General features: G+C 59.8%; 1 protein-coding gene across 4 annotated transcripts; it reads left to right on the top strand.

Annotated features, from left to right (window-relative positions):
* Positions 1–3,330: 3,330 nt before the first annotated feature.
* On the top strand, positions 3,331–12,684 carry NFKBID (NFKB inhibitor delta). 4 transcript variants are annotated; one of them, XM_065573580.1, is made up of 12 exons: positions 3,332–3,905; positions 6,459–6,562; positions 6,858–6,891; positions 7,124–7,395; positions 7,774–7,952; positions 8,406–8,511; positions 8,799–8,945; positions 9,193–9,244; positions 9,452–9,597; positions 9,912–10,022; positions 10,242–10,406; positions 10,620–12,684. In XM_065573580.1, the coding sequence occupies exons 1-12, from the start codon at positions 3,890–3,892 to the stop codon at positions 10,686–10,688; spliced, it is 1,401 nt and encodes a 466-aa protein (XP_065429652.1). In that variant the 5' UTR covers positions 3,332–3,889; the 3' UTR covers positions 10,689–12,684. The 4 variants fall into 4 exon arrangements, with proteins under 4 accessions (XP_065429656.1, XP_065429652.1, XP_065429655.1 ...); XM_024112088.3 differs by having other exon boundaries at positions 3,336–3,905; positions 7,729–7,952; XM_065573584.1 differs by lacking the exon at positions 7,124–7,395 and having other exon boundaries at positions 3,331–3,905.
* The last annotated feature ends 27 nt before the right edge of the window (positions 12,685–12,711 follow it).

Below are 12,711 nucleotides of genomic sequence, written 5' to 3'. Positions count from 1 at the left end.
GAAAGATGCGTGCGTCATGCACCTTTCCGGGCCAGCCTGTGTTAATGTCAATGAAACGCCCACGGTGATCCACAAGTGCCTGGAGAACCATAGAGAAATACCCCTTCCGATTAACGTACTCGGATCCTAGGTGGGGTGGTGCCAGAATAGGAATGTGCGTCCCATATATCGCCCCTCCACAGTTAGGGAACCCCAATTGTGCAAAGCCATCCACTATTTCCTGCACATTACCCAGAGTCACGGTTCTTCTGAGTAGGATGCAATTAATGGCCTTGCAAAACTTGCATCAACACGATTCCAACGGTTGACTTTCCCACTCCAAACTGGTTTGCGACCGACCGGTAGCTGTCTGGAGTTGCCAGCTTCCAGATTGCAATAGCCACCTGCTTCTCCACTGGCAGGGCAGCTCTCAATCTCGTGTCCTTGCGCCGCAGGGTGGGGGCAAGCTCCTCACACAGTCCCATGAAAGTGGCTTTTCTCATCCGAAAGTTCTGCAGCCACTGCTTGTCATCCCAGACTTCCATGATGATGTGATCCCACCACTCGGTGCTTGTTTCCCGAGCCCAAAAGTGGCGTTTCACGGTGCTGAGCATGTCCGTGAATGCCACAAGCAATTTCATGTTGTACGCATTATGCGGCTCGATAGCATCGTCGGACTCCTCACCCTCACTCTCACTTTGGATCTTAAGGAATAGTTCGACAGCCAAACGTGACGTGCTGGCGAGACTCGTCAGCATACGCCGCAGCAGTTCGGGCTCCATTTCCCTCAGACAGATCGTGCTGCACAGAAACCGTTGAAAGATGGCGCCAAAGGTGGACGGAAACAAAGGGATTTCTGGGATGCGAAGCGATGCATCACGGGGCATTGGGACAGGACCCAGAATCCCCCTTCCCACAACCCACGGTGCCAGAATGGGAAAAGGTGCTGCCCATAATGCACCGCTCCCAATAGCTCTGCAATTGCCGCAAATGTGGCCACAACAGTGCGCTGGGCAGCTGTCAGTGTGGACAGACTGCAGCGCTTTCCCTACTCAGCTGCACGAAGTCAGGTTTAACTCACAGCGCTGTACATGTGCAAGTGTAGCCAAGGCCTAAGTGCCCAATCAAGAAACACTTAACTGACAATGGCCCTTGGGAGACTCCAATCCACATCTGAGAAGTCTTCCTGGGAATGTTCAAGGTAGCATGTGAGCAATGGCTGCTGTCTGCAAACTGAGTCATGCATGGACATGTGACTTGCCCATGTGACTCCAAACTCCATCTTGCTACTGTGATTTTCCACAGTAAGAACAAAGGGGTGTCCTTCCACATAACAGAGAATATAAAAGGCCCATGGAGTCAGCACCTCCCTCCCGCTTGTCTCCTTACCTGACTATCGGGACAAATGGCATCCCGATCGTACATTGATCAGGACACGGGACAAAGGGTTAAATATCAGGACAATCCCGATTTTATTGGGACATCTGGTCACCCTACGCGTATCTATCCCTCCCCACTCACCCCCACTGCTTATCTCTCCATCCACATCCACTCCCATTATCCATCCCCATCCACTCCCCACTATCCATCCCCATTATCCATCCCCATCCACACCCCATTATCCATCCCCATCTACCCCCACCACCTAGCTCTCCATCCCCATCCACCCCCCATTATCTGTCTCCATCCACCCCCATCCATCTATCCCCCTCCACTCTGCCCCAGCGCCTATCTATCCATCCCCATCCACCCCCTATTATCCATCCCCATCTATCTCTCCATCCCCATTCACACCCTATTATCCATCCCCACTGCCTATCTCACCATCCCCATACACACCCATTATCCATCCCCATCCACTGCCTACCTCTCCATCCCCATCCACCCCCCATTATCCCTCCCCATCCATCCCCACTCCCATCTATCCCTCCCCACCGCCTATTTCTCCATCCCCATCCACTGCCTACCTCTCCATTCCCATCCACTGCCTACCTCTCCATTCCCATCCACACCCATTATCCATCCCCATCAACCCCCACTGCCCATCTATCCATCCCCACACCCCCCACCATCACCCTATCTATCCATCCACACCCACTGCCCACTATCTCTCCCCACACATCCCCTACTATCTAGCCATCTATCGAGTAGGCGTCTTCCCTGAGTCACGCAGGTCGGTGCCGTGTTTATGCTCCTACAACTAATGACTCTTCACTTCCCCTTGTGTGTCGGGGACTAAAATTATCGTTGCTATAAAAGCCCGGCAGGGCAGGGCGGAGCCGCTCTGGGTCTTTGGGCTCGCAGCACCGCAATCAGTCTGTCTCTAATGGCACAGTTGTTAAGAGAACCCAGACGATCTGCTCCCAACCCCTCCCCTTGCTCTGACCCACCAGACCCCCCCTGCTGCTAGGGCTGGGGCTAGAACCCAGGAGTCCTGGTTCCCCCTCCTGGCTCTCGCCCACTAGCTCCCACTCCCCGAGCTGGAGGCAGGGGACAGACAGACACAGAGTCCGTGCCTGGGGCCGGGAGAGGGGTGTGGAGTGGCGGAAATACCCCAATGAGTTGTCTGTCGCAGATTCACCACTGATGTGGTGAGTCACTATTGATGACTCAGTACCTGGGGATCCTGCCCCATCCACGACCATGCCCCACTGATTCCCCCGCGCGCCCTCCCTCCCTCACCCTACGGTCAACAGCTTCATTGCCGCTGCGAGGAGCATTTCCACCCGCCACCACAGGGTGGTGCTGCTCAGCAAACCTGGGACCTTGGAATGGCTGTATGGGGATAGATAGATAATAGTGTCCCATAGAAATAGCCTGTTAATTAGAATAGACAGATGGAGAGGGGAAATGCCATATAAGGAGTCTCTAGCTATCTCTATCCTTACTCCTGGGTTCTAAGCCCAGCTCTTGGAGGGGAGTGGGGTCTAGTGGTTAGAGCAAGTAGTGGAGCCAGCAATGGGGCAAATGCAGGATGTAGGGACAGGAATGAAAGACTCCCCTCCTCAAAAGCCAAGACAACTCAAGATACAGAGAAGAGCTGTCACCCCCTAGAGGGGAAAGGCCTGTACCCCATTCTACACCCCCCAGTCAGCCAGTCCCTTGCCCTGGCCCATTCCCAGCCCCCTCACTTTTAAGTTGCTTTTTGTCTCTCTAATTTTCTGGCTCTTCTCTTACCACTCACTAGTTGCCGTGGGAACCAGCTGCGTCGCACCTGGAGCCGGTCTCTGATTGGCTGTCCAGGCCCGTAGCCTCATAGGGAACCTGTGGTTACAAGTGGGTGTCGTTTATTTAAAGGGACCCCCCGGAGAGGCCGCCAATCGGCAACGCCTGGGCGCTAGACCGTGGCTTGGGGAACACCCCAGGGCTGGGGGGAAGCTCCCGCCCCCGCTGTGACATATTGAGCCCCCAGAGCAGTACGCCCGTCCGGTGTCACTTCTGCAAACGCGGTCATTGGGAACTCTGATGTCATGCATGGGGAACCCCTCCTCCCAGAGATGGGGCGAGAACCCAGGAGTCGTGGCTCCTAGCCCCTCCCAACCACTAGACCCCACTGCCCTCCCAGGGCTGGGCATAGAACCCAGGACCCCTCCTGCTGTAACCACTGGAGCCCCCCAGAGCCAGGAAGAGAACCCAGGAGTCCTGACTCCCAGCCCCCCTGCTCTAACCCACTAGCACCCCCGCAGAACCCAGGAGTCCAGGCTCTCAGTGATCTGGGGACAATCAGAAAGTTATTTAGTTTTAGCCCCGCCCTGCTGAGGGGGTGGGGAGATGTCACTCTGGCCGGCCTCAGAAAGCAGGTGTTTCCACTTCAAGGGGCGGAGCAGTGCTTGCCCCCTATAAGCCGAGACACACACCGCGGCTCGGCTTACTGGGGCAGTGAGCTCGTGGGGAACGGCGGCCGAGGGGCATGCGCTCTCAGAAAGGTGAGTGGGGTGCACTGGCCCTTTAAAAGAGGGGCGTGGCTGCTTTCGGGAGATACATTGTTGCTTCTTTGCTCCTTTTATGAGCTGCTGAACAAAAACGGGGTGCTGTGCCTTTAAGGAGGGGTATCTATATGGGACCAGTCCGTATACAGACTTGTTTAGCTGTTCCATGAGATATACAGCTATTATAGACTGGGCTGTATTGGCCCAGTATCTCTGTGCCTGAGATGCAGCTATCCTAGAGTGGGCTGTATTGTGCGGCGCGGGGGGGGGTGTGCTGTATTGGACCGGTATCACTGTGTCTGTGCTGTAGCTATCATTGACTGGGTTGTATGGTGTAGAGACCAATAACGCTGTGCCTGGGACATTGCTATCATAGACTGGAATGTATTGTGCAGGAGGGGCTCTATATTGGACCGATATCGCTGGGCCTGGGACATTGCTATCATAGACCGGGTGTAGGGGCCTTTTATATTGGAGCAGTCCCTATACAGAATAGGGTAGCTGACATCTGAGTTACAGCCGTATAGACTAGTCTGCATTGAGCGGGGGAGGGGAAACCTATATTAGACTGGTTTCAGAGTAGGAGCCGTGTTAGTCTGTATCCGCAAAAGGAACAGGAGTGCCACAAGTACTCCTGTTCTATATTAGACTGGTCTCAGTGTAGACTATCCGAGCTGAAACAGGGCTATAATACGGGGGATGGGAGGAGTTCCCAGGGCTGTATGGTCTCTATATACTGGTGCTGTAATAAGGACTGGCTATGGACCGGTTGTTACTGGCAGCTGGTGCCCAGACTGCAGTGATATACGCAACAGGGGGGCTGGGGAGTTAGGTGGTTAAGGGCTGCCTGGACCTCCTCGGTTCTGTCTCCACCTCTGGGAGGGGAGTGGGGGCTAGTGGGTGGAGGGGTAAAGGGATCTTCTCTGGGGCACGGGCGGGGGGGGGAGGTGTCTGGGCTGTCCCCTGCCCCCTCTGGGCCTGACAGTCCCAGGGTACTGGTGCGTGGAGCGGAATCCCCGAGCAGTAGCCCTGCGTCACCGGGAAACCCCTGCTAGCGCTGAGCCCTGAAGATGAGGAGGAAACTACCTCTCTAGCGGGCAGCCAATGACAGGCCTCGAGCCCGAGGAGGAGTGGAGGGTCTGGGGAACCCTCAATCCTCCCCAGACCCCGCTGAGGGTCTCCCCGGAGCAGAGGGGGACGGAGCGTCCCTGCGCTATCCCTGGTTTTGGTAGAGGAATCCTGTCCCAGGACCCTGACTCTCAGCACCCCCAGCCCCGCTCTAAGCACTCCTGGTCCAGAGCCAGGGGTCCCCACTCCCCCGCGTTACCCTTCCACACCCGTTTCCAGGACACAGTCTCATTGGTCGGTGTCATCGGGGTGCGTGCGAGTGTCTCTCATTCAGTCTTGGTTTGAATGTGGGGGCGAGGGAGGCGGAAATTAAATCAACTGGGGGGGGGGGGCGAGCTAGGACGGTGAGGGGGGAACCGAGGGGAGGGTTGGGGGCATTCAGGGAGGAGGAGGAGGCTGGGCTGAGGTGGGGAAGGGTAGGACTGACCAAGGAGTGGATGAGAAGTGGGGAGGGGACAGGGAAAGGGGGCACATGGTCAGGGCAGCTACAGAGCGGAAGGGCAGGCGGGGGTGAGATTCCCCCCCCCCCAGAAGAGAAACACGGGGAGCTCTGGTCAGATGGGGACCACCCCCGACACAGGAGTGGGTCGGGAGCTGCTCTTGGGTAGCAGATGGGGAGGGGGTCACAGGGCTGGGGACAGTAGGCTTTTGTCAGGGGGCTGCCTCCTGTCCCCCCCCCCCAAGAATGGGGACTCCGATTCTCCCCCACCCTGGGCTAAACCACTCCAGAAACTGACTCTTCCCCCCCTCCCCCGCCCCAGTTCTGGGTGTGTCAGCCCCAGCTCTGGGAGAGAGCTCGTGGATGGAGGAGGGAGGGCCTGGGAGCCAGGACGCCTGGGCTCTGAGGGGAGTGGGGTAGCTGAACTGGAGGGGGCTGGGAGCCAGGACTCCCCAGCTCCAGGTGAGAGCCGGGGAGAGAACCTAGCATCCTGACTCCCAGCCCCCGCCCCCACCAGTCGCTGGGGCCCACGTCACTTCCCCGGCGGGCGGCGTGGGGGCTGAGTGAGCTGTTGCTTTCCAGCATGGAAGGAACACGCTGCCGGGTGGCAGGGGCAGAGCTGCCGGGGGCACGGGGCGGGCGGCGGCAGCCGCAGCCAGCAGCAGCGGCCTTTGTGTCTCCGTGTCTCAGACGGTCCATGACACGTTTTCCTCCTGGGGCGGCTTGGAAAGGAAAAATCCGCTGTGTAGGCACCGGCCTGGGTGGAAACGATTGCTCCATGAGTGTGGGGAGGGGCGGTCGGAGAGAGCCTGAGACATCCCATTACTGTTCTACCTACCACTAGACCCCAAAGCTGGAGAGAGAACCCAGGTGTCCTGGCTCCCACCCCAACTCTAACTGCTAGACCCCACTCCCCTGTCACAGCCAGGGGATGGAACCCAGAAGTCCTGGGCTGAATGCTTGGTCTCCCTTCCCCTCGCCAGGCGGTAGAGGAGACAGAAGCGCAGTCCCACCCCAGACAGTGAAGAAGCTTCTGGAGCAGAAGAGACGGCAGCAGACAGCACTGGGCTATGCGGCCAGCTCTCAGGTGAGCGCCCCTCTGCCCTGCCCCCCCAATTTCCCTGGTTGTCTTGGCCACAGCTGAGACCTCTCTAGCCCCGGACCTCAGGCGTGACTCCTGGTGTGTGGGCCAAATCCCTTCATGTCAGTTCCATTCTGCCTCCCAAGGCGCATGCTGCAAGGGGCTTCTCCTTTACTTCCTGGCCACTCACAGTGTTATGTGCAGTTGTTACCTGGCTGTTCTACCCCAGAGGTGGCTGCATCTCAGCACCAGGCAAGCCGCCCTGTGACTCATCAGCAATTTCTGTTTTTTCTCTCTCTAGGTCCCAACAGATGCCACTGACCCTTCCCAGACAGGTTAGTCAAACATGGACCCCACATTGTAGCTTTCCCCAACCCTAGATACCCTTCGATTCCCCTGGGGTCCCCACTCCCTGTCTGTGGTATGACAACCACAGTGCCCCAGACCCTCTGATCCTTCAGGAGTGCCATCCCCTCCCTCTGTGATCCCCATGCAGTCTCCCAGTCTCCCCTCTCTCCCCCCCCCCCCATGCTTTGCACCCACCATCCATGTCTCTCTCCCATCCAGATGAGTGCCCGGAGCCCATGGGGCTGGGAAGGGGATCTGTGGGGGAATCTGCCCCTGGCCCCCCCCTGGCTCCCTACCCACCTTGGCAGGTCGACCCCTCATGCCATGCGGCCTTCCCCGACTGCCACTATCACTGCTCGGCCGCGGCCAGCAGCTACCAGCCCCCAGGACCCACGTACGATGCAACAGACTCCTATGCCCCCGTGGGGACCGGGGTGTTTGGAGCAGGGGATCCCTACAGCACCATGATGGCAGCCACAGGGGACTTGGAGGTGAGATGGGGGGGCTGTGGGTCAGGAGTGAGGGGCACCGGCAGAGCTGTGGGGCTGGGCTAGCAGTGGGTCAGGAGGGAGGGGCATTGGCAGCTGTGGGGCTGAGCTAGAAAGGGGCAGTGGGTCGGGAGTGGGGCACCAGCAGAACTGTGGGGCTGGGCTAGCAGGGCGCAGTGGGTCGGGAGAGAGGGGCACCAGCAGAGCTGTGGGGCTGGGCTAGCAGGGCGCAGTGGGTCAGGAGAGAGGGGCACCAGCAGACCTGTGGGGCTGGGCTAGCAGGGCACAGTGGGTCGGGAGTGAGGGCTATAACCCCCTGCTCTCTCCCCTCACCAGGTCCCTGTGTCAGCCCCCTCACTGGGCCTGTTCCCAACTCCACAGGCATCCACTGCCCCCTGGATGCAGCCTGCCCGGAGCACCCCCTATTCTGACCCCCTAGAGCTGGGCAGCTTCGGGGACCCAGTTGGGGTGCTGGATCCCAGGGAGCTGGCTACGGCCCGAGCTGAGATCCGGAGCATGGACCCGGCGCGGCTGCTGCATCAGGATGAAGATGGGGACACGTGAGTGTCTGGGGGGACCCCAAAACTCACCCTGCCCCCCCCACTCCTGGTAGTGGAGGGAAGGGGGCTTCTCAGCCCCCCCCCCCCCGATGGGGCATGGGGGGGTGGGGCTGAGCTGCTGTGTCCCAGGGAGGGTAATGGATAGAGCTGGTGGGGGAAATGGGACTGGTGGGGGATGTAGTGGTGAGGGGATGGGATGGTCTGTGGGGGGGGGGTTGGTAATGTTAGTGGAAGCTTGGGGGGAGGGATGGGGCGGGGCAGTGAAAGCAGAGGGGAGGGTGGCACAGAGGGGATGGGGGGATCTGGGGTTTAGGGATGGGCAGAGAGCAGGTGGCACTAGGGGGGCAGGAGGCAGGTGGAGGGGGTACAGAGTTGGGTGGCACTGGATGAGGGATCTGCAGGGGTTTCAGGGTGCAAGAGGTGACTGACATAATCTCTCCTTCCCCCCACCAGGATCCTACACCTGCTGGCTGCCCGGGGGCTGCGTCACTTTGCCCAGGCGGCCGCCGAGGCCTTCAAGGAGTGCGGGCGGCTGGAGATCAAGGAGCACAAGGGCAAGGTGAGCGGGGGTTGGGCAGGAGAATGGAGCTGTTGTGGGTCAAAGGTCGCAGAGCTGTGGGTGGATGGTAAGGGTCGTGCAGATGAGTTGGCCAACAGTGCTGATGGGCCCATGGGTAGAGGTCAAGGGTCATTAGGTGGTGAGGGCACTGCCGGGGGTCAAGGATCACACCAAGGTAGGGGTCAAGGGTCACTGGGTGGTCAGGATAAGGGCATTACTAGGGGCTAAGGGTCTTGCCCTGGGTCCCTTTGCTGCTCTCTAACGCTGGGGTTTCCCGGCCTCCCCAGACCCCGCTGCTGGTGGCTGCCACGGCCAACCAGGCTGAGCTGGTGCGGGACCTGCTGGCGCTGGGAGCCGATGCCAATGCCGCTGACCACAAGGGCCAGACGCTGCTGCACCTGGCAGCCACCTACGGGTTCCCCAACGTCCTCATGGTGAGTGTGTAGCCGAGAAGGAACCCAGGTGTCTGGGATCACAGGCCCTCCGCCCTCACTTCCCAGAGCTGGGGATCGAATGCAGGAGTCCTGTCTCCCAGCCCCTGATCTTCCCCCCCCCCCCCCCCAACCACTAGCCCCCACTCCTACCCAAATACAATGTCTGAAACTGGTGTCAATTTGCTCCCTTCCCCGCTCCCTCCCCTCCCCCCCCCCGATTGAATTTAACCCGGTTTCTCTCCCCAAGGCTGTGATGGCATCTGGGGTCCTTGTCAACGTGGAGGCCAGGAACTTTGAAGGTAGGACACATCCAGCTATGGGGAGTGAGGGAGCATGCTGGGGGCTGGGGTCTTCCGGCCTCTCCCAGCAGGTGGTGCTGTGGGAAGGGGGAGAGCATGCTGGGGGGAGTGCGGGGGAGCATGTTGGAGGGGGGGCGCCTGACCTCCCCCAGCAGGAAGTGCTGGCTGTGAGGGGGCTGCTCTCACCCCTTCTCTTGTCACCCCCAGGGCAGACCCCTCTGCACTGTGCAGTGATCTCCCACAACAAGGCCTTGCGGGCGCTGGGCATCGGGACCCCGACCCCAGAGCGGCTGCAGGAGATGTTGGCCTGCATCCAGGCCCTGCTGCACATGGGGGCAGATCACACCAGCCAGGTAGGTGACCGGAGTGGGGGAGGGGGAGTTCTGTGCCCGCTCCCCAGGGCCTGTCAGCCTTGACCCATGCTCGGTGCAGGGTGGGGGAGGATGGGTGGGGAATTCATCACGAGGGCAGACTTGCCCTCTAGCTACCTGCCCCCTTCAATTGCAATGTGGCGGTGGGGGCAAATTGACCTTGCTGATATCATGGGGGTGGTGCTGGGAATTCCTCCCCTCCCCCCCACATAGCCCCAGCTGTCCTGGCCTTCTCTCTTCGGTGGGGAGGGGGGGCAAGATCTGCCCTCACCACCCTCCCATCCCTGCCCTCCCAGGACATAAAGAGCAGCAAGACGGTTCTGCACCTGGCCGTGCAGGACGGGAACCTGTCACTGGTTCAGTTCTTCCTGCAGCTGCCTGGGCCCCGGCAATTCATCAACATGAAGGTGAGGGGGTGGGGGTGTCTCCTTGCTTGGTGTGTGTGTGTGTGGGGGGGGGGGGGAAATGGATGTGGGAGAGCCCATTCTGCAGGGGGATGGGGGCTGTTTGGGTGGGGGAAGCTGGGCTGCAGGGGGTGGGGTGGGCTCAGCCAGGCCTGCTGGGGAGGGGGTGCTGTCCTGGTGGGGGGCAGGGGCTGTGTGTGATCCTCTGTCCCCCCCCCCCAGGCCCACGGGAACACGGCTCTGCACATGGCCGCAGCCCTGCCGAGCCCCCCCTGCCAGGAGAGCCTCGTGCGGCTGCTACTGAGCCGGGGAGCTGACCCCAGCGCTCGCAACCTGGAGAATGAGCAGCCGGCCCATCTGCTGCCCCCCGGGCCCGGGGGAGACCAGGTGAGACTCCCCAGGAGACCCACCTCCCCTCTGACACTCCGCCCCCCCAGACCTGGAGGCCTCCCTAGCCCTGGTGGACCCCAAAACTCTCCCCCAGCCCTGCCTGGCCTCAACGGAAGCAGGTGCATCCTGTCTTCAGGGGGGCCATAGTGTGTGGTTGGGGGTTCTCCAGGGTCCCCCCTAACTCAACCTCTCCTCTTCTTCCCCCCCCAGCTGCGCCTCTTGTTGAAGAGCCGGCGCCCGCTCCCTGGCGCTGCCCGCCGTCCCGCCCAGCCCCCCTAGATCCATGGCTGCTGAAGGAAGGGGGCGGGAGGGACTCATCTGGTGCCGCTCAGTGAAGTGGGGTGGGGGGAGAGGATTTCTCTGGAAAGTTGTCTGTAATATTTTCTGTATTTAACTAACTTATTGTATGGGGGCCCCCCGGACACCTGGGTTCTCCAAGTCCCCTGCTCCCTTGTTGCTTGGACCCCCCTGGGTCCCACAGTAGGAGGTAGCATGGCCACCCAGATGCCTGGGTCTGCTGCTGCCTGCCATGTGGGGCTGCAGCCCCTTGCCTTCCCCCTCTTGGGGCTGGGCATGTGACTACCCCCTACTGGACTGAGCAGGTGAGACCCTGCCCAAGCCGCCTCCCCCAGTGAGGCTACATGTGCTCATGCCGATGCAGTGGGTGGCAGCTGAGGGGAAGGCCAAGGGCAGCCCCATCTCTAAACCCCTAGACCTCACTCCCCATCCAGAGCTAGGGATAGAACCCAGGCATCCTGGTTGCAGCAGCCTCCTTCCCACCCACCCCGATGAGGAGGGAGGTTGGTTTGCCCCATTAACCTTTCCTCTGCTGAGCATTGACTCAGCCCAAATCTCGGTCTGGGGGTAGCCCCACACCTCTTGTGGTGTATCTCCCCCCCACATATTGCTGGGGGGGGCAGCAGAGGGTCCTGTGTTAATTTCAGCCCCAGGGATGGCTAGGGGAGCCCCCCTGATTTCTATGAAATCATGTCTTGGTTGGGAATTGAACCCAGGTGTCTAGCCCCACTAAGGGGGGGAGGAGCTACCCCCCCCTTCAGTCTTATCATTTCTGTGAAATGAACTTTTATGAACCATAGTGGTTCACGTAGAGGGGAGGGAGAGTGAGGCAGAGTGTGGGGCGGACCCACGTGTCCGACCGGCCTTTGACCCACACCCTCCGCATTAACACAGCGCTGTGTCCCCAAACAGCCTTGAGTGACTGACTGTGATAAGGGTAATGGCACGGCGGTGCCCTCTTTGGGCAGTAAGCAAAATTGCTGCCTCTGTTTCATAGTCCCTGTACTGCCGAGGGCTATTGTCCTTGGGAGGCAGCAGGCTGGGGTCCAGCGTTGCTATTATTACCCCCCCCACACACACACACAGGGGGGTCCCAAGTTTGTTCCCTTGTTGGAACATGAGATGTTTCATTGCGAAATAAGGTTTAGTGCTTCTTGCCTGTTTAAACTTCCCGCACAGCATCTGTGTTACTGGAAACCTGTAGGCCAGATACCCTGGTTCAACTTATAGCTGGGCCCAGTGGCCCCACCCCAGAGGTGGCTGCATCTCAGTGCATGTCCCCTGAGCTCTGACTATACAAGGGGGGGAGGGGCAGACTGTAAGCTCCTTGGGGAGCAGGACTGTGTTTGTACAGCCCTTGGCATCGTGTGGGCCGGGCCTATGACTGGAGCTCCTGCCAGCTGCCATGATGGAACTAAGACAAGGGCTTGTCCGGACCCTGGGGGGAATCAATAGGCGCCCCCCAGCTAAACACCTTCTCTCCTCACCCCCCCCCACCCCCACCCCCCACTTCCCAGTGACAGCCAGAGCTGTTCTGGCTCTAGCCAGCATAATACGGGGGCTACTGTGCCAGGCTGGGGCATAGAGGCCAGCCCTGCCTAGCGGGGGAGGGTGCCCCCATCCAAGACCCCTTTTCACCTGTCCAGGGATAAACATTACAGCTGCTCCCCTTAACCCAGCAGCTTCCCTCCCCATGATGACTCCTGTTCCCAGTGCCCCTAGTAGCCCCCAGCTAGTCAGCAACAACCCCACGGGGGCAGAGATTCTGGCCCTACCCCTGGGGGTAGGGAGCAAACTTTGGTCTGAGGTGTTACATCTCCCACAAACCAGCCTGGGGGGCACACCTGGGCAGGTGCCTGTTGCTTTGTATTAGGTGTGGGAGGGGAAGCCAGAGTGGGATGTTGGAACCAGGGGCTCCTGGCCCCCAAAGGGGGCTCCTGACACCTCCAAATAATAAATGGCTATTGACATCCTGCTACCTGGCTTGCAGTCACTGAGAAGGGCA

Source organism: Chrysemys picta, chromosome 20 (genome assembly GCF_011386835.1).
Source record: "Chrysemys picta bellii isolate R12L10 chromosome 20, ASM1138683v2, whole genome shotgun sequence".
Lineage (NCBI taxonomy): Eukaryota > Metazoa > Chordata > Testudines > Emydidae > Chrysemys > Chrysemys picta.
The sequence above is the reverse complement of the archived record's forward strand: the minus strand, read 5'-3'. Positions and strand labels throughout refer to the sequence as shown.

Coding starts and splice junctions, on each gene's coding strand:
- NFKBID (XM_024112088.3), top strand. Junction 6,563..6,857: donor GCTATGCGGCCAGCTCTCAG/GTGAGCGCCCCT, acceptor TTCTCTCTCTAG/GTCCCAACAGATGCCACTGA. Junction 8,946..9,192: donor GGTTCCCCAACGTCCTCATG/GTGAGTGTGTAG, acceptor TCTCTCCCCAAG/GCTGTGATGGCATCTGGGGT.